The 21983-nt window shown below is 40.6% G+C and overlaps 1 protein-coding gene across 2 annotated transcripts in view; it reads right to left on the bottom strand.

Moving 5' to 3' along the window:
- Positions 1–21983, bottom strand: part of PTPN14 (protein tyrosine phosphatase non-receptor type 14) — a 111800-nt gene that overhangs the window by 10001 nt on the left and 79816 nt on the right. For both annotated transcript variants that reach the window (XM_066178280.1, XM_066178281.1), the window contains exons 8-17: positions 21849–21937; positions 20172–20259; positions 19439–19521; positions 17054–17111; positions 13729–13807; positions 10583–12075; positions 7793–7936; positions 6568–6786; positions 2964–3092; positions 1753–1987 (exon numbers count right to left, since the gene is read on the bottom strand). In XM_066178280.1, the coding sequence (XP_066034377.1) occupies positions 1753–1987; positions 2964–3092; positions 6568–6786; positions 7793–7936; positions 10583–12075; positions 13729–13807; positions 17054–17111; positions 19439–19521; positions 20172–20259; positions 21849–21937 (2617 nt within the window). The remainder of the gene's footprint in view (positions 1–1752; positions 1988–2963; positions 3093–6567; positions 6787–7792; positions 7937–10582; positions 12076–13728; positions 13808–17053; positions 17112–19438; positions 19522–20171; positions 20260–21848; positions 21938–21983) is intronic.

Raw genomic sequence — 21983 nt, 5'->3', positions numbered from 1 at the left:
AGTCTGCTCCTTTAAATTAAATAGTTCTTTTAAAAAATTAAATTCTGTTTTCCCCCTTGCAAATCTCCAGGTCCCCTAAGCAGATGATTCTAGACATTACTTACAGCAATTCCTGCTATTAACAGGCTGGGATCAAAACAACAGCTAAGTCCCATTGAAACTACTGCCTGTCAAAGCCAGTATCAGATGGGAAGCGAGCATCCATCTGCCCTGTTTCCTCTCTTCATTCTCCCTTCTAGACTGTGACAGAATCTCCCCCCCCCCACTCTCTGCTCAGGGTTTGTTTCTCAATAGCTACCAGCCCTTCTGGGAGATCACTACTTTGTTTTCCCTGAAGCCATCTGTAGAAAGCTTGGGACTCAGGAACAGCTGCCTTGTGTGTCTGTCCTAGCATCATTCAGCACATCCTGCTGTCAAACCACGCTGAGAACTACACATGCTGGAAGCTCACTTGGCTTCCAGCAAGTGGGAAGTGAGACCTCCTGCTCTGACCCTTGGTGTCAGGGCACTGCAGCCCCAGCTGTCCTCTCCCCACAGGCAGGATGGGACTGGAGGCCTACCAAGATCAGAAAAGCTGCATTTTAATTCACACAGGGAAATGGGACTCTTAAGTGGTGGCAAACAATGGGAGAGAGGAAATGGAGACAATCAGGTTCAAATTACTGCCATGCCCAACCACAGCTACAGGGTTTGGTAGGAGAAACAAAGCATGAAACAAATGAGGAATTGGGCAATAGCTTTTCCTTGAAGACAGATTCCCTGGTACACCTTTACTGAAGCTGAAATGTCATTTTTTATTTTTTGCCTTGGTGACAGATCTGGGGAAAGGAGAATGCACTATTTACATCGAGCATGTACCATGCAAAGGAGAATGCATCACTACTAAAGGACTGTAGCTGTGGCAAGGCTGAAATAGAACTAATAGATCTTCCTGAGAGAGGACTTAGGTGCCACAGAGCTACATTGCAGCTGTAAAGCTTTCAGGAACTAAGAGGGCAGGCATCTCCAACACATCCGTACACCATGTACAGACTCCTTCAGGGGTAATTTAAAGATTTCTGCATTATTCCCTACTGTAGTGCCAGAGATGTGTCTTAAATAATGGTTGAATTCCTATTACTTAATATGGGACTGCTTATTACTTGGTGAGAATCAGGAAGTGTTATTAGCACATTACAGATGAATATAATTGCTTTATTTTCAGAAATGCACATACCAGAACCATATATAATTGGGGAGGCCCTTAAGCATTGCCTGGGTACACGTGGTTACAAGAGTGGTAGTGAATTTAGACTTCCTGCATGTGTTGATAGAGCCCTCTGCTCTTTTGCAAAAAGTAAAACAGGAGGAGATGTACCATATTTCAATAGCAACTGATCCTCTCTCATCCAGACCTTTCTAATCACATTTGTGTCCAGCCTATTATCTCCTACACTCATTAGGTAGTTGGGAAATTGCAGTAACTTACACCAACAGATCAGCCAGCAGAAGTATCCTATTATTTAAAATTTCCTGAGTTTTTGGCACTGCTGCTGCCTTGGATTTTTCCTCCCGCTAATCACTTTAGCTTCTACCTCTGAAATCCCACTTTTTTTTTCTCCAAATTGCAGCAAAGTATAACCTAGTTGAGGTCTGTGAACACTACCACAACAAGCACTTGATATCAATCCCAGCTATAACTAGGTACAGTGACCTGAATCCAGTGTGACCAATCTTTTTCTTGATGTATCACGCAAAACAAAGAAATCTTACATAAAAAGCCTTGGACTTCTTCTGGACACCCATGGTCTGGCCAGTCAGTATACTGCAAATGCCACACTGTCCTCTCCTGTCCGGAGAGAAGATGCTTGACCTTCAGACCAGTAGTTGCAAAGCAGCCAGAGTCTGTGCGGAACTTGGTCGTCACCTTGAACTTCCCATAAGTGGCTGAGCTGTGCTTAGAGCCCAGTTTAGGCCAGTAACGATGGCTCTTACTTCTTCCTCCCTCCTTGATAACAAAATAAGACAAAAAGCCATTAGTTTCTGCAGTTAAAATTCTCTACAAACAAAGGGCATAAAACTCTCCGGATAAGCCAAGTATTCTTATTTTAAAGTACTGGAAGAGTAAGGAGCATCCCACAAAGTAAATACCCATTAAAACTTAAACCTCTGAGCCATGTAATATTTTTAAGTATAAAACTACTTGAAGACTCTTGTCTCATGACAAAAGACAGCTACTGCCTACAACGTCTTGGTAAATATTCTCCTCCTGGGGAAAGACTTTCCTTTAAATAGAAGGAGAATCTCTTCAGCAGCTTTTAAGTATCTGCTCTTGATCAGCCTTGGGAACTGGACAGTGACTTGATGTGTTCTGCTACTCCCTGTTTGTTGAAAGCAACCAGGCATGAAGCCGAATGCAGTGTTAGTTAACATGTGCCAGTTTTTACAACATAGCACATAGCTCTTAGATTACAATAGGAATAACTGTTTTGCTTGGCATAAGAATAAAAAGTTGTGGGGTGTTTTTGTTTGGGGTGGTTTTTTCTCCCTTCTTTCTTTTTTTTTTTTTTTTTTTTTTTTTTTTTTTTTTTTTTTTTTACATGGACACTTCTGTGGAAGCAACAGCTTCTGGTCGCTTTTCAGCTGATAAGAACGATTATAAACAGAATTGGCCTTGGACAGTGTGGAAATCTCTGTCATTTTAACCAGGAGCAAGTTCAGCGCTCTCACATTCCAATGGAAACATCTTTGTTTGGCTTGGCCCAAGCAGGGGGAAGGAGGGCTCCTGCTTGTTTAACTTTAGCACTTGCTGAACTGAGTGTCAGAAAGTTAGAAAGTATAGTATGAGAGCAGTGCAGGCATATGTTCAAACAGAGCCAGAGGAAAAGGGGATGTTGATAGAAAAAACAGGTTACTGGAGTGGGAAGTGATGATAAAAGAAGATTGGCTAACACCAGAAAGAACAATTCTGTGATTTCACGTACCTCTTCAGCTGTGACCATGGCTATAACATTCACCCCCTGTTCCCACACCATCTGCCAGAAGTCATGGCATGTGTGTGGCAGGGGCCCTTGGGTAGCAATGTAGTGCCATTCCTCTCCACCTACAGTCACCTGGAAGAAAGGGAAAAAGAAACAACCAGTCAGTGCCTGAATTTTCAGCAGTATCTGTGCCAGAACTGCCTTTTAAACAAAAGAAACTGCAGTGAAATATTTACTTCTTTTTTCTTCTACTTTTGGTCAAATTATGAACAAAAATCATCCTTTTGATAAGAGCAAATCTGACAAAACATAACCTTCAGTGCTTCCACGTCCTGTCTTGATGCCCATAACCATAAAGCTTTGGCCTAAATGCCATCTATCTTTCTTGCCATTGCATCTGGATCATACAGACAAAAAAACCCCAACAACCAACCAAATAAAAAAAATCTGAGGCCCTGTGTCTGATATGGCTTAAATACAAAGAAGCAGCTGAGTGACATCCCTGGGCTTGGTGACAGACCCAGGATGAAAAAAAAGCTGAGGACCAGAGGAAGTGTCCACATGCATTAAAAGGGCATCACCCTGCTGCAAATTAACACAGGGTAGTGCAGAATGCCTGAACACAAATGACCCTGTGCCTGACAAGCTAAAGGCCTCTGCTGGCTAGGACCTCCCTTAGTTATTTTCTATTCAGACAAAAGTGAATTATTAAATAGCCTTACACTGGTCACTGCTGAAGATGAGGCCAAGCCATCCCTAGAAGATGCAGCTATGCCCACACTCTGCGCATAACAAAGCTCAATAGGCCTGTTGCCAGCTAGAGATGAGATCAAGACAGGCTTAATTTCAAGTTATTCTTCCTCACTCACCCTGGGTTTTTCAGCTCAGAACATGAAAACTACCATAAAGTAAATCCAGCACATCAAATGGCTTTCAAACACCACGAGAAATTTAAAATTACCCAGAGCGTAGTCACGTAAATCTGTTTCCCAATACGCAACTGGTTTACCAACCATATCTTACAGAAATATTTGTGTATTTGCATGACATGCAATGAAATTCTTTTCAAAGCATTAACACACAGATTTACAGACTGTAAATTCTGTAGTGCCCTGAACAGAGCCAGCATTACCTTGCAGTCAGCCAGTAAAAAACACTGCTTTGTTTAACTGACAGAGGCAGTTAAAAAAAATCATTTGTATATAGAAAAAATCATAATTTTATGACACATAATTTGCTGTACATCAGAAAAGGCTTGCAAATTTTTTTTCCCTAACATTTTAGGTAAAAACCAAAGTGCTTTTAGACCTTCTAGACATCATTTCAAAAATATGCTTACCAGAAGAACCGGACAAACTCATTATTTTTGGAAAGTTGAAATATTTTTTCTTCTCAGGCTAAGGCCTCCTAATCCTGTTTATTACCCCAGAGCCAAGGTTATAAATCCCAGAGAAGATGATTTACAACAAAAATGCTGACACATCCATAAATATCAACGTACTGGCAGACAATGCCACGAGGAACAATCAATAACTCTGACAGGTTCAACCACATACTGTGTTTGAGGTACAAGTCTTTGAACACATTTTCAGAAATAAAATCAATTCATTTGTTAGTCAAACAACTGTTTATTAAGCTGAGATGCTTGGGGTTTTACACCTGTAAATAACATAGTTTTTGTATGTTATATGATAACAAGTTTCTCACTTCACTGAAAACTGTTTGACCCTGTACATCAGCTCCTTTTCTTTATTTTGTACTATGCAGCATTTTCTTTTTTAAATGATGGTTAAAAACTGCAAGCCCAGTGCTGATAGACTTCTTAAGTTCTTGTCCTAGACGAGAATTAATACAAACTGCAAAGCCCTAAGCAGCATCCTGCACTTGGACTGATGGTCTGCAGCCATGAGTGCCAGTACAGTGTTACCGAGCTTTTTAAGTCAGTATTGACCTGACACAAACAGTCAGATGAAGTGCTCTTAAGAACCTTTGTGCTTAATCCATAAATTTAATTGCCATTTTTCCTCTTGGTATAGATGATTGTGACTTTGTATCTTAACAGCAATGATCCATGGTAAATAAGCAGAGAATTATTGTAAAGCTGTGGGGCTTGCAGAACAAACAGTAGGAGCTGGAATCCTCCAGGCATGGATCTTATCAGGATGATAGAGGAGTTTTCTTTGTCTACTGACTTCTGGCCCAAGCCTCCTGGCACATGACAACATGAAAGGCCCATAAATAGTCTGAAGGGAATGGGATGCCTGGAATGTTTACTGCATTCTAATGCCCTAACTGCAGGAAATTAAAAATTAAATATTGGGCTGAAAACACAGACACACACTGTGCTGCTGAGGTAAATTTCACAGATGCAATTTCACCTTCTAAGCAAAAGCACATCTGCTTGGCTTCTGAAAGCGCCGCTCAGAGGGCAGGAGGGAAACCCTGCCAAGGCCCTCTGTGAGGCATCAAAACACTGCTGCCTGCTCCTGGGTGCTCCATGAACACGAGATGTGTCTGTGTCCAGCAGGCACACACAAGATAAAATGTGGGCTCAAAACTAGCCTGGGAAAATAGCATCATTTAGGAATATCTTTTTCTTTTTCTCCACCTATATCGTAGGTAGAAAGTTTGGGGCTCAGAAATTCATCACCATAGCAAGGCCTGATTATGCAAAAACTCAGTATTTGCTTCCTACCAGGCTATACAGAGAAGTGACAAACTGCCAGGATCCTGGTTCAGAAAGTGTTTTTAACCACCAGGATTTAACACTGTAAATCACAGCCAAGGCCAGCAAGTCTCTAAACTTTTAAAGGACTTTTACTCAAGGAAAACACTATTATAACAGGTTGTTTTATTCATAATTTTTGAATTATTTCTTTTTAATTTGGATTTTGATAATGAGAAAATGCAGAAAGCTCTCTCTTACAACAGAATCTGTCATCAGATGCAGAGGATTTCTGTTACTTCTCTCAGAGTACAGTAAAAACTAACAGAAGACTTTGCAAATACTGCTGGAAGCTTAAAGATAAACAAGCATCTGCAGTCACTGGAGCATAGTTCACTGTTAAAATTGGCCATGCTTGTAAATACAGTCAAGTCGTATATTTAATTATTGCTATATTGAATTAACATGAAATCTGAAGTTTCTTGTTAAAAGCACAATTTGTAACATGGAAGTTCAATGCAGTTTCCAGTCAGAGATGCAGGGACTTTATTGGTAAGGTCAGTGCATACTTTTAAAAATTTCTTTACCACACTGCAGGTATTGGGGCTGATCTAATGCATTCCCATGAGGTTTGAGAAACATGGCACCTCTTTCTACACTAACCAATAGAGTCATTCCACAACAAGCTGGCAGAGGTGGGCACAAAAAAGCCAGGATGCCTCTCTAAAATGACTTCCCAGTCTCCAGCAGTTAAATCAGCTTATGCATGTTAGGTGATAGGAGACTTGAGAGATGCCTGTGGTGACACACAAAGATATAATGATGCATCCTAAACCTTTTCAGAAGCTCCAGAGGTACAGAAGATGCTGCAGTGCTGCCAGAAATGCAATCAAAGCTTTAGCACGGCTTCATTTGCCAAGCAAAACTGAAGCAAGCTTTTACCTTTATGTGTGAAGCGTTGATGTAGCCTGTATTGTTTTCTTTAGTCGGCACCAGCTCCACTCGGTTCTCCTCATAAGGAACAACCTCCCTGATGCGGTTGCGCTCCGTGTTTTCAGGCAGGGCAGCAGTGGTGAAGATCCCGTCTGCCTTTTTCTTTGGAATCTGCTCGTATTCTGTAAACACCATCCCCTCCTCCAGCTTCCTCCTCAAGATTTTGCACTACGATTTAACAGAAAGAAGCACCAACACATTAATGCTTCTGGGAAGAACATTTACCACTAGACCCATCCATCCATTCTTTGAATTCCAATACACAGCCATAGCATTCTCTCACTCACTCCTTCTGCAGTTATCTGAGGAAATATGACACACTTATTTTTACCAAGTGAAACCACTGACAAATTTTACAGTTTTACATTCCACCTCCACATTTTTGAAGACTGATAGCATAAAAAGTGAACCTGTGCTAAATAATTTTGGTTCAGTAAGAATTTCAGTATGAATATATGATTTCAACATGATAGTTTTTTTTTTTCAAGAAGAAGATTGTACTGCAAGAAGTGTGGCCCACATTTTCAAAATACTATCTAACTCACAAGTATCCAACGTCTGTGGTTGAACATAACCCCACATACAGACAAGATGGAGGTGAAGTGCTATTCCCTGGGTACCAGACAACACAAGGCTGCAAATTTCTATCCAGAAAACCAGAGAGATTCTTTGCAAATTTGCTTCTCAAATCTTAACAGCAGCAACTGTTTTTAATATCTGAAATTCCATATACACGCGCACACATGCATGTGCACAAACATCAGGAGGCAAACAAGATTTTTTTTAAAATTTAATCCCATTAGAGACATTAACCAAAGTCCTTATCTGTATGAGAACATGAAAGACAGTATCTGTGGGTGAGCACTTCACCTGGTCAAGTGAAAAATGTGCAAAGTGTTAGATTTACAGATTGATGTTGTATGACATTGTACAGTCAGGTGAAACAGAGAACAGCTTCCATTTTCACTAACTTCAGTAAATGTTCAAGACATTTGATGCTTTGCCTGCATTCAAAGACATACCAGCGTTAGCCACAAACCTTTTGCATTAATGGCTCTGAAAACTTTTAAGAGAATTTTTTTTTTTTACATTTTAAATCAGATTTTAGTATTTAGATACCTCGTGCTGCTGGGAACAAACAGAACAAGAAACATTTCATGAGGCTCCATCTTACCCTCTCATCCATTGGCACCTTGGTGACTTCATCCTGGCTGTCCTCCGGCACTGGAACCCTAGCAACTGAGAGTCCGTTCAGTGCTGCCAACATCAAGGGCCTCTTCTGGGCCTCCAGGCCTGCCATCTTCTGCTTTTCTAGATTCTTTTGGCAAGAAAAGGCACGTTTTCATCTCTGTGTGATTATTTATAATGCCAGTAAAATGCTGGAATGTTTTTTTAATCTCCAAAATCTGCAACTCTCTGGCCAAGGAATGCAGATGATCACCATTAGCATCGTAAATTCAAACACAACCTCTATTCTTCCTGTTATTCCTCAAAGGCCTGCTCCTACATGAGCACAGCATTTTAATTTCAAAGAAGCAATCCCAGCATGTAATACAGTTTACATGCCATCAAAAGACACACAAATACAATCTCAAGCATTTTCCTGCAGACATTTTTCTGAATGCAGGACACACAAAGCATCACCCTGTTACGTTAAAGTAGCACTACCAAACCAAGATACCTGGGGCATCTTTTGAAAAGCAATAATTTCAATCTATAACAACAAACACTAAAACACAGGCCATTGTTTCTCTTCTGTGATGGTAATGCTTAAAAGGAGAAGTCTTCTGACGAGTTCAGTTTTATGGTGATTCAAACAGCACCCATGATATATTCTGCCCTAAAAACTGAGCCTGCATGTCCCAGAAACTGAATGCAATTGCAGCCAGGGAGGGATATTATCATATTCATGAATCATATTATGGTATGACATGGAGAACCAGAGCATGAATTTTAAATTCATCCTGCTGCCCCCTCCTTATGCCACTGGGAGCTGAAGCATCAAAAAAGACAGAGCATCTCCAGAAGTACCCAAATTAGGAATATTTTATTCCATTTCCTTAACAGCTCTTTCTGCTGGATTTGGAAGGAGGGATAAGCACAAGGGGTGCCTGGTTCTCAGCACACATATGGAAGCTGTGGTCACCAGATGGGCCAAGCTCAGCTCCTAGAAACACACGATTGAACCTGAATGCCCTCAGACATATGTATATGCCTTGATTTTCCAAAACCTTGTGAGCTTTTTCCTCACCACTGGGTTCCTCCAGAGCACTAAGCAAAAAAACAAACACCCAAATCCACTCTGGCTTCTTTTTATACTTTGAGAAAGCAGGAAAATGCAAGTATTTTCCCTTTGTTTGGGAATTTTATTATTTTTACTACTTCAGAGGTGAAAGAGAAGAAAGTCTGTGCTTAACAGATCAAGGTCACCAAATTGCCATTAATATAACACCTGATTCCTGTTACAAAAGGAAGGTCCACACGTCAAGATTCCTGATCTAGGGTGAAGCCACTCTAAAAGCTAAATGCTAAGGCTACCCATTTACTTTCAAAGCAACAACAAATAAAGGACCTTTTGACCAAAGCGATCTGAATGGCTATTGCAGAGGAAGAATATTCAAACATCTAAGATCTCTTCTCACCTTCATTTCCATCTTAAAATCCTGTAGGCTCCTGCTTTTCACTAGTTTTTCTTTCCTCAGAAGATCAAAAGAGCATATGCATGCTTGTTGTAATACCAATGTCTATTCATTAATGAAAAATCATGTTTTATAGTCAAGTATCTATTTTACATTTGAAGTTTAGGAGTTGTCAAGGACTAAACTCAGTCTCTATGTTGCAATTTAGTAGTTCAGGTTGTGTTGCTAACAGTTACATCAGCATAAGGACGCCCAATGGACAAGAACAACAATGGAAACATTTAGAAAATTTCTTTGAATATACAGTAGTATTAAAATCTAGCAAGTTACTGATCTAGTACACCACAAACTCTTTTCTACTTTGGACCACTTAGATGCTTTATTAATTTGTTTCAGGAATTGTTTTTGTTTCAGACCTCGGTGCTGAAGACAACAACTACAGCATACACCTGGGTTTCTGTGACTGCCGTTGCACTGCTCACAGCAGTACACCAGGTACATATGTAGGTCACTAAGTGATAAGCATCCCTCATGTTTCTGTCATTGCCTTTAAATATTTCCTATTTTAAATTTGTTGCAAGTTTAACAGAACCCTACTTCTCATACTTGAGTGCATTTTTAACAAAATAAACAACCCAGATGCTCAACCACACAGCCTCTACATCTGCTGCTTCTCTATTTAGATATCCAGTTCCTCAGTTACTGGCAAAACCGACAATCCATATTCTAGGGCTACCAGGGTTTTACTCAGATCACTATCTTACATAAAGTGGTAGGAAGGGAATTAAAGGTCATTTGAAAAAAGTCATGAGTTGCCATTATGTTATGTGATACTTCACCCGACACCCTTGCAAAGGAGGAAAAAACACCAGTGCCAAAAACACAACCTCCCACCCATCTTGGCAAATGCATTCCAGACTCGTCCTGCCCACAACTCCTAAAGGGAAGCAGCATCAAGGGGGGCTTTGCCATCAGCCTCCTCATCCCCAACTGCCCGCCCTGCCACCCACCTCCAGCCAGCACTGCTGCCAGGGTGGTAGCATCCTCGGCTGGGTCAAACACAGGTCTGGCCAGCAGCCAAAGTGCCACAGCTGAGACAACAGACAAGCCCAAGCAGTGCATGGGATCAGCCCCCTTGATGGAGGGTTGATACAACCAAATTGTATGTGGCACTTAATATCACATTTCCCAACTTTAAGTAGATCCACAGCTTCCCACCCACACATTCCCTTGCAGTTTACTGACCCAACAGTTTTCTGGTGTGGAAGTTGACCTGTGTGATTACTAATTTCCAAGAAGCCACCGCAACAGAGGAAGGCACTTACCCTCATCATGATCTCTCTTTCTATAATGCTGTCCTCGATAGAAAACATTTCAGACACAGGCCTTTCCTTGACCGGTTCTTTCTTGACCCTCTCCTTCACACTGGTGAGGTCGGGCTCTGAGATAGAGGGCCCCAGTGAAGACCCATTGATTGCCACTTGATCAGTTCGAGAGACACTGATGGCTTTGGAAGGCCCTGGCCTCATGGCCTTGGCCCTGGCTACAGCCACAGAAATGCTAACATGGTCCTGCCTCAGTGCTCCGTTGCTGACACTTTTACGAGGCCCAGGATACTCCGGAGGAGGTTTATTTGGTATTCTAGCCAAGGCAGCTTGCAGCTGAGCGCTGTACTCCATGTTCTCATGGAGGGCTGCTATCCGGGACACAGATTCCTGCGTTTCCTCTTCCTCTTCACTTTCACTGCTGTGTATCAGCATTGTGGCATCAGAAAATGTCTTTTTGTGGTGGTAATGAGGGACTTGCTGAACTTCGTGCCCCATCTGAACAGACTCTTCCGGCTGCACCTGCTCCCTCAAAGTGTTCCTGCGCGGCAGAGGGGCGTTCAAAGTTTTTAGGGCCATGGCTTCTATCCCGCGCACCATATTGCTGATGACCTCCAGGCTGTGGCGCTTGTTCACGGCCGCGTGGTGCTTCACGGCCATCAGGGGCTCGCTGACCTCCTGCAGCGACTGGCGCACCACGGGCGAGCTGTCCTCCTGGAAGGTTTTCACTGAGAGTTGCACCTTACGGGTGACCAGGTCGGGGCTGCTGCCGCTGACGTACTTGTGCCGGTGGCTGGCGAGGTCGGGCGTGCTGGTGGCGGGGCGCGGGCGTGGGTATGGAGGAGGGGGCCTGAAGAGATAGTTCTTCAGCATGTGGGTGGTGCTGTTGTAGCTCTGGCCGCTCTGCAGCTGCATGTTGGCCAGTTCTGGGGTGCTGACCGTGTGGGATATGGCGCTAGCTGCCGTCTTATTCTGAGCAGCGTTGTTGGGGTTCATTTGGTCAGCCGGGGCCACGGGCTTGTTATAGCCACCCCCCTGGGGTCCGTAGGTGATCATGTAAGGGTGCCTCTCTCGAATCTCAGGCTGACTGTAAACCAGGTCTTCTGGCTGGTTGTAAGCATGTGTGTTTCCAATGTTGAGATTCCTCAGAGACTGACTTTGGCTATCCATCTGGATCACTCCTCTCTTCATTTGCCTCATGACAGTTTCATAATCTGGGGTTGGCCTGTAAGACGGGACGATGATTGCACTGTGTCTGTGGCTGGGGATGTAGTCTGCTCTCATGATGTCACTTCCTGGGATGCTCAGATTTGAGGACATTGGAGATGCCTGGATGAAGTTCTGTGACCTATTGAGGGAGTTCATGCTGTGGGCACTGCACACACTCCCATTGGGTCCATTACCATTCAAGTAGCTGAAGTCCATTGGACACCTATCCAAACTGGTCTGAGACCTGCAGTAGAAAGTTTCTTCATTTCCATGGAAAATGCTATCTGTGCAGAGTAGAGACAGAAATGTTGACAATTTTAACCCACAAGGACTTATTCACTGTTGAGAAAACTCCAAATGCAATCTGCACCATTGAGTACAGAGACAGCGTAGCGCACAAGCGCAGGGAATGTTTGGTCTTGGGAGCATCACTGAGCCATTGAAATAGAACTAAAGCAACACTACCAATGTAAATATTCCCAGTACTTAGCAAAATATGGTGGTAGTTCAGATCCTTGTGGGAAACATGAAAGGGTAAAGAGAGGAAGTGTTTTTGCCTGAGGCGACAAGGAAGAATAAAGGGGCATCTCCTCCTTCAGCATTGTGAAAGGGTTCACTGCTGCTGACACCTTCAAACTCCAGCGCTGCAAGCATATGGTTAACCTGAAAAATGCTCTCATCTCTTCTGTTGATACACAGCTATCTGAGATTCAGAGTAGCAGAGGACTGTGAAATTGGCAATCCTACTTTAGACCAATCAACAGTTTTGAGGATCTGAAGTAAGACACATTTGGGTGATCAAAGCTCAGGGGGAAAATAAAAAATAAAAAAAAACAAAACCCAAACAACAAGCTACCCTACAGATGCAATACAGAATGTGAAATACTTCAGCAAAGTGTACCTGAAAGGAAATCAAGACATAAACGACCATATCCTGGATCACAACTTGACTGCAAGGCTGTCCCTGTTGAAAATCTTGTAAGAAAAGAGTAATAGCTTCCCAAACTGAAATCAGCTAGTTCTATGAAAATGTAGAAAAGTCTGTTGTAAAACGAAGGGAATTTTACAATTCTTCTAAAACTGAGAATATCCTTCATAGCCTCACCTCCACAGTAGAACAGTAGTAGCCACTAAGCCTACTGTATGCAAGGAACTCTACTAAATGGCTCCTTTTAAAACTTACCAAATTCTACCTTAAAAATAGTCAGACCCCACAAACCAAAACACTAACAGGTATGATTGGGAGTTCCTCTGTTGGTGAGAGCACTTCAACTGTACCTCTCATGAACTGCAAAGAACAGCAGCCTAACAGACCTGGCTACGTGTATTCCTAAAGGTGGGGTGGTTAAGGGTGTGAGACTCAAGCGTTTAGGGGCTGGGCTCCATTCCCAGGCTTGATCAAAGTAACCTGGCACAACCTCTTAAAGAACTTATTTGTCAAACATGGGTGTAAAAATAGTTAACCCTCCTTGTGTCTGTAAGGCTAACAATGCAGGCAGATGGTGGCGAAAAATCAGCAGAATGGTTCCCTACAGATACAGTTTCATGGACAGAACATTATGATTTCTCCTACAGTAAAAGCTTTTTGCTGTCTCCTTTTCCCTCACTCGATTTCTCTCCCTGGCCCCAGCTGGCACTGCCTTTGAGTACAGCCATCATACTCGCTTTAGAAATTATTTTTTCAGTTCACTGAACTGGAATACCAAGTTTAAGGTCCATATAATCATACGCAGATATTTTAGGGAAATTTGAAAACTGAAATTGGACTTCAAACAGAATACTTATTGCAACATTAACTATAAAACTGCTAGTTCTCCAGCAGCAGCAGCTCCCGTTTGACCATGATGGCATTATAAATCTAGACATAAGGCTTAGGAGCTTCTTTGCATACACATAAAATTGAAGTACATTCAAGGGAAAATATATGCTCTAAGTACCTTGTGAATTATGTGTTTCAGTGTAGTGTTCTCCACACTGGATATGCATAGGAGGCAGTATAAAAGGATGTTGTCTTGGCTGAAATAAAAGCACAAGGAAATAAAAAAAGCATTAGAACTTCATTTGTTACAATTTTTGCAACCGAAACAGGAAAAATGGTTCTGTGCCCTTTCCACTGAATACTGCTCTTTCTTACCCAGCCAGACACGTCTTGGCAGTTCCTTATAGAACAGAGAATAATTTTTTGTAAATTGCTTGCTAAATTTTGTTACAGAGCCCAAAGCTGACCACTTAAGACTCCTTTAAGCTCAACCACCTCAGAAAAAAAATCCACAATTTCAGCTCTTTTAAAATTCCTCACATTTTTATTAAAAGCCCTTGCCCTTGAAGAATTAAACCCAGACAAAACAGACACTTAATCGGCACAAAAGCAGACATGGAACAAATTCAAGGACTTAGGACACTGTTATACAAGCAATAGGACCACATATGGACCTAAAAGAACCCTGTAAATTACATGAACATTGAATTCCTTTGATAATGAACTTGAGTTTACACTAATAATCTGCACTAAAGAAAAATTTTAACACAAGTCTCAGAGGGGGCAATTCAGCATTTAATCAGCAAGATCATTTACAGAAAATAAATCAGAGCTGACACCATATTCCCCAGCTTCGTCCCTTGGTAAACCAACGTGTTTTGCAATTCTACTTTGCCACCTGCACTGCAATGTCCTGTCTGGTGTTACTGAGCAAAGTTTATGAAAACATATTTCAATATATGAAGTAAGCAGAAAGACAAGGAAGACACTCCTGTCTCATGAATGTGTCTTCCTCTGCAGCAGAATAAGGGCTTTTCATCCAGGCTGATTCACGTAGTTCAAACTATTAAGGAATACTGTGGATGCCCAAGGCAAAAAACCCCACATAATCTGCCTTTGCGTGCACATGCGCCAAATGAGCACCATACAAGTTTACTAGCAAAGAGGGGGTGGGGAAGGGGTAAGATTTACATTTTCTATGTAAATGGTGAGAAGGAATGAGAATCAAAGATATTGAGCTCAGTATGAATACTTGCATACAAAATTGCTGTGTTAAGCCAGAGCTGAAAAACATCAAGATGTATTTTTGCTAAAAGAATTGCTTCTGAAGGTATAAAACCCTAGTTTCACTGAACAACCTAGGCCAAGGAGACTGCTGTTGACAATTTTAGTGGAGGAGCTGAGGCTGGAACTAACCTAGATGCTGGAAAGAGAAGTGACTTCTACCAAGAATGTACACATGTGGAGCAGAGAGTTTTCTTTGTGATAGATGTTGTGAAAGGTATCTGCAAGAAATTTTGAATTTCTATTTCTAAGACCCATCTGCCTCCTTTGAAAAAAGAGAACCCTGGGGTCTGCAGAACATCAATATCCAAATTAATGATGACTTGGATTTTTTAAAAAATCGGGTAATTAAACATACCATTATATTAAGATCTCCCACACTGAGGGGGTTTTTCTGGAAAATCAACATCGCTGGGTGGTCTGACAGGAAAAAGAGACAGCAGAAACCATGCCAAAACTATATAAAGGGTCTTGATCTGAAAGTAAAGAACGTGATCCCTAGTGAAGTGGCAGAGCCTCACCCCAAGGATTCCACTTCACTTCCCGTTTCTGCCTACTGATTTATTGCTACACAAGACAAATGAATAGGTAGGTGTATGAAGGTATGTGCAGTTCAGACAACAGTCAGGAGGGCTTTTTTTTTCCTCCCAAAGAGAACTGTTCCAACAAGTTAACAGAACAATTATGAAAAAGGCAGCTGAAAGTTCACCATGAGCAATCAGCAGCCCAGTGCACTTTTCGATTGATGAGTCTGCATTCTTCCTCTTGATCTTCCTGAAACTTTGGTGATTTAAAGCTTGTTGCATGCTTATGTTTAAAACAAAGTGGCAGCAGGATTTGTTTTTTCTTTTGAAAGAGCAGATTTCCATTTTTCATATATAATTTAGAAAGCAGCCCCTTTTTCCCTCTCATGATAGGGAAGAAGCATAAAAATGCAAAGCAAAACTCATTTTTTCATCTTCAGTTTTTCATTATTTCCAGGGACCTAACCCATAGATACCAAAAGTACTGTAAATATGCCACAGAGAATGCAATACACAGCCTGCGTATTGCATCATAACACCTTAGAAACACCTTAGCAATGGAGGGGCAAAGAAATCTGGAGGCTGCTACAGCAGCTTTCCTGCCAGTGCCTGGGAAACAGAGGGTGCAACTTTTTGATCGAATGGATTGTATACATACATGCAGGAAAATAACCTGTGTTGAAATCTACAAGGATAAAGTCATCCTAAAAATCTGCTTAAGCTTAATTTTGGAACATTTTCACAAGCTGTAACCATGCTGTGGGGAAATGTCAAGAAAACACTTGCCCACATCAGCTTTCTGCCATGCAGCAGGAGGTCAATGGACTTTTCACTCTGGAGAAGTCGACAAAGTAGGTGTAACTTATACCACTCATGAAAACTGGCAACCTGCATAGAGATAATATTGCCCTCTGTCTAAGGAACCAGCAGTGCTACTGTTACAGGAATTCAGAATCTGTTAAATGAGATTAAAAAATACTGACATGCAAGATCTTAAAATTTCATCCAAAAAGAATTTCTTTAGAATAGACAGAGAAAAAAAAAAAAAGACTCAAAAGACTCACACATGTGTGAGGTTTTTTTGTTTGTTTGTGGTTTTTTTTTTTTTTTAATATTTCAGGAAAAAAATCACCCAGTTTTGTCAGATTGATAGTGTTTCTGGGGGTTAGTTAAACAGAAATAAAATCAATATAAGAAAAACTCTGAATCACAGTCCTGACTGATTCTAATAGTTTAACATAAATTAACAATAACTTCACAGATAAAACAGGGTCTTAACCCAAGAAGCTGTTAAATTGTTAAGTATTCTATACAAAAACATGAGTGAAATGTGAAATGTAACATTATGTAATGACTAGATCTGTTGCAATAGAGCACAAGAGACTTCAAATTCTTTCTAGAGGATTACTTCTCCACATATTGAAATAACCTCAATCCAGCAGAAAAGATGCTCAGTTTCTGCAGGGCAAATAAAAATATAATACCTTGAAGACTATAATTTTTACTACTCAGTGGTGATATTATCCAGTTAATCAATCTGGGCAGTCACACCCTTGAAACTCATTCCAGCCATATTGCCAACAAGAAATGAGTTAATGGGCTTATTTGAAATTTTGAAAGTAGTTCATCTTACACAATGCCTCATCCCATTAGAAATGGTATAGATATTCTTAAAGACCTCACAGTGGCACGTACCAAAGATGACCTACTCCAGGTTGGCCGTCGTCGGATAGGGGGAGGAGAATTTGATTGTCTGTGGAGGGAAAACAGAAATGATAGAAACCACAATATCTCAATTCTGAGTCAAGAATGAATGGAAAAAACAAGATGTGAAGAATTCGTTCATATTGCTCATTACTGAGATTTTCAGATATATGAATAAATGAAAATAATTCAGGTTCTCCTTTAAATACAGGAAATGTTCCCATTCCAAATTATACATGCCTTTTGCTCATTATCCTATCTGGCTTACTTGGAAACACAAGGAAAAAAAAATCTGGTTTAAAATGAATTTTAAAAGTCTCATAAGTAAAAAAACTGAACATGGCACACGGGTACAGTCTCAGGTGACTTAATGGGGACATTAAAACAAGGACAATCTTATGAAATTGACAGCAATCACTCCAAAGCCATGCACACAGATCAGGAAGAAAAGAAAAAAAAAACAACTGGTTAGACAATACTAGCAGAGCCACATACAATGTTAGAGTAGCCAGGTGCAGTGGAAGGAACAAGGAGTGTAGGAGGAAAAAAAATACGAGGAAGGGAAAGAAACAAGTTGAGGGAGGTAGAAATATAGTGCTTACGTGAAAAGAGGAAAGGTGGAATTTGTCCTCTTAGAGTTTCTGATCTGGTGAATGATGTTATGTGTGATTAGAGGAAAGGCACACAGGAAAACAAACGATCATTTTAACACAGAGGGCAGGAAAATTATTTGGCTAGAAAACACACACCAGCATTTGCTGTCAACAATATCTGTAGCTCTAGCACACAAGCTTATACCATGTGCGACCGTGGTCAGGAGAGCAGCTCTTAATGACAAAAATACATTGCAACTTGTTATTTTGCTCTTTGACTTCATGACACTTCCTACCTTTATTAGTCCAAATATTTGCAAGTTGCCTATGAAACTGCTACATACAACATGTTCATAGGAGCGACATACTTATGGTTCAGTGCTTAGGAAGAAACACGATCAAAAGCTATGGCTTCTGCGGTCTGGATTAAGACTGGCAACAGAAAGTTCTCTCTGTTGACCCCAACACACAGCTTCAAAGGGGAAATATCCCAAGGTGACAGACTATGGTATTTTGCTTTCTTTCTTGACTGTCACAGAGGAAATAATCAGGACCTCCCTTTGGATTCAATCCCTCTGGAACCATTACAATTTAATTTAGTGTTGGACTACTGAAATCCATTATATGCTGCTAAGGAATGTCTTTTCCACTCACCTCCCAGGAACTGTAAGCAACATGTAAAATCTAACCAACATCTCTTTTCTGTAAGTGAAAAGATCACTCAGAGTCGTTCACCTCATTGGACTCTCCTATGCTCTATCTCACCATATGTTAATATAATGTGTGCACACGTGAAAGACCTTCCAATCTTCCCCTCATCATTTTGGCTTTATTTTCCAACAGATGGCATTACCCAGCTGAACAGATGGGATGACCAGCTCTAACTAGAGTTGTTGATAGAGATGAGACTTCTTCATGGTAAGTTTTGCAAGAATTTAATGTTCTCTGCTATACACACCCAGCACACCACAAAAATTTCTCAAAACTCTAATGTTTTGAAAGCCAAATTCATCTCAATCTGAAAATGTGTGCTGGTATAAATGAAACATCTCAGCTAAGAAACAGACCTTTGAATTAAAGCTCAAGCCTAATGAATTCCTCCTTCAGTTAGAAGGAATCCACCTGTGTGAGAGGACTAGCTCAAGGCCAGTTTCTAAGAAAGTGCTCAAACCAGAGCCTAAAGGAGACTTCAGGTTTAGATTTACAATCTCTGCTGTGCTGTGACAGTACAGCTACACAGATTAATGCACCCAGGTGTCCTCCCTCGTTCAGCACACATAGGAGACAGATAAATTATCCTGCCCAAACTAGAAGATGACAACCTGCACTTTCCAGTGCCCTTAGCTGCTGGATAGGCAGTGCATCTGCTGCTGGAGCTCACATTTTGACACGATAACATATGTCACCTTTCACTCCAGTTTAGATATATAATATATAATAATACTCTGGGCTATGAACAGCAGACACCAAGGCCTTCAATTCAAGACTCCCTGTAGGATTTGGGTGCTTGGGGAGCATCAAAGCTCACAAGGCTCAGATTGAAATGTCATTCTCAACTGTCTGTTCTTGCTGTTGGTTAAAACAAACCAGGAAAAAAAAAAAAAAAAAAAAAAAAAAAAAAAAAAAAAAAGAAAAGAAAGGGGAAAAGAATAGCTGACATACATGACTAGGGGGTAAAAAAATCCAAAAAAATCCCAAAACCCAAACAAAACCAAACATGCCAAAACTCAGAACAATTCCAGAGCAAGGTGTCAGAAAACAACTGTGAAGCAAGAGTACTTACTCTGTGCAGATTTTGTTCTGTTTGTAAAACTTGTGTCTTGATGCAAACAGACGTGAAATATATTTGGCATTTTCAAGATCATCCTTTAAAAAGGAGAAAAAAATAGGGGAAAAAATGGTTTGTTATTCTTATCAAGAAGTGACAAAAATTTTTTAAAAATCTAGTTGCAAGAATGCCGGGTATGGTCTACCACATACAGAATTTGGCTCCCAAGAACACATCTAGTGGTCTCAAGAGCATTGAAGGCATAGGATTCCTGAAACCCAGTGTTGTGCATTTACACCCTCCAACTTCACGGCTAAGCCAGAGTGAGGGGGGCTTGCAACAATAAAATGGCTCAAGCTTGCTGGTCCAGTTTCTGTACTGGCCTTGGTTCAGGGAGATGTAGAGTGATTTGAAACAGCAGAAAACAGCACCATGGCCCTCTGAGTTCCAGTAGGTGCACACACAGTAGCTCATGGCCAGTTTCTACTTATGCTACTGTATTTGTACTATTCAAAAAGCACTTCAGTTTTTTTGCAGACTTCCCAGCATAGGATATTTCAGGATGCTTGGAAGAAAATACAGAAATCAGTACGTAAATGAAGTTCATTTCTCTTTCTGCATAAAGTACAACATGAACTGTGAGGGGGGTGGTGTTATGCAAGTGAGTCTCTTTGGGAAAGTGACATTTTAAAGGTTTATTTTTACATAAGTAGCTTTTATGATGACACTGATCAGATCTTTTTCTTACTGTGTGAAAGAGTACATTCTCTTCTTTGTTGATCAACTCTAGAACAATTGAAGACTTGTTATGAGCAATATTCCCAATGTCATTCCACCTGCAGAGTAAAAAAATGCACTGGAGTTTGCCAACACATACATTCAAACATTTCACAAACACAGTAAGACTCCCTTAGTCAACATCAGTCTCATTTCATGGGAAAGGTTTTCAGTAACTTTTTGGTGAAGAAAGCTGGTCAGGAAAATAAGGAAATCATGTTCTGATTAAAAGTGAAAGGATATTCAGCCCTTAACCCAAAGCAGGAGAGTAAAAAGCTCTCTTTAAAAACACAAATTTGAAGACTACCAATAGAAGACACATTGAAAACACATTAATAATAACCATTTTACTGAACTGTGGCATTTTGGAATTGATTGATTTTAGCCACATGCAATAGAATTATTTTGTTTTAAGTGTCATTCCTCCCCAAATGCTGTTTCCACCTTTCATTCAGTGCCAATTTTTGCTAAAGAAGGTTAAGTTGACAACATGGTTATGTAGGCTATGCATAGCATGTTAATACTCTGGCTTTATGTTTGCAATCTTTTTTTTTTTTTTTTCCCAAGTAATTGTCAGGTTGCCCAAGTTCTGAGTTATAATCTTCTTACAAATAGCTAACAGACATTTGCGTACATTGCATGCAATCCACGGGGATGGAAAGGACTTGTTTGTTCTGTTTGCAGCATGCATTCCTCTTCATGTCATGGCAGGATGCTTGCAGTACATATTTCCAAAGAGTAAGAGTCCCAGAACCAACTCTCATTTCTACATGTAAAGAAACTTCTTGCTTTTGTCACCTGGCCCAATTAAAGGATTATCTAATTCCTTCTCAAAATTAAATATGCAAAACATCAGCTGTGGGGAAAAGGGAGCACTAACATTTTTAAGCTGACTAATGAAAGCTCTTTTGAGGCAATCCTCCACCCAAAATTCCAGTTGAAGTCTGATATAAGCTTTAGCTACTGACTGAAAATCAGTGCACCTCAAAAAACACAACTTTTAGGCTGCACAAAATTCCTACTCTAATCGCAAGGATTAGTAAAAATCCACTTCAAGTAAACAGCACCAGTAATAAAAATACCCACTAGAAGAGTAGCGAAGAAGAGCAAAACAATCCTCCCTGGAATCATGGAGATTTCTAGCAACATTTTCATACAGAAGAAAGTTAATGGATAAGTCATCCTTATTAACCAAAATAAAATGCAGAAGAAACAGTAGCGTGACAGCCATGATTTTCAAAATGAGACAGTTCAACATTTTTTAGTGGGGCACCTAAACGTGGCAACCAGATTTTCAGAAGTGTTGAGCTCTTAGGCTGCCAGCTGTGAGGTTTAACAGATTTGCATTCATAAGCATCAAAGAAGAAGACATAAAGACAAGAGAAGAAAAGGGATCAAAGCCTTGTAAACTAGAACAAGATACATGACAGGCTACTACAACTTTCCTGCCATCCAATCCATTCACAGACATCAGAAACTATTCTTTATCTAATCTGGGCCAAGAAACCAATCCTGAAAACAGTAAGGTTACTACTTCTTGGTTAGAGGATTGGCACTATTACAGTCATATATGCAAGTCAGGAAAAAATCCCACACATACAGCTCTGGAAAGAAACTCGCTTTAAATACAAAAGACCTTCGTTTTTACCTATAAATCACAGTTGTCCTTCCAATTCTGTTTTTTATGAAGATTCCCATGAAGAAAATACCGAGGTGTATGTCAGTTCCATGGTTATCCTGCAGAGAAAGGATAATAAATTTAATTTAATAAAGAAACTGGTCA

This window comes from Chamaea fasciata, unplaced genomic scaffold (genome assembly GCF_029207755.1).
Source record: "Chamaea fasciata isolate MVZ Bird 193981 ecotype frontalis unplaced genomic scaffold, bChaFas1.0.hap1 SCAF_3, whole genome shotgun sequence".
NCBI lineage: Eukaryota > Metazoa > Chordata > Aves > Passeriformes > Sylviidae > Chamaea > Chamaea fasciata.
Note: the sequence above shows the minus strand (reverse complement) of the source record. Positions and strands in the feature narration are given on the sequence as shown.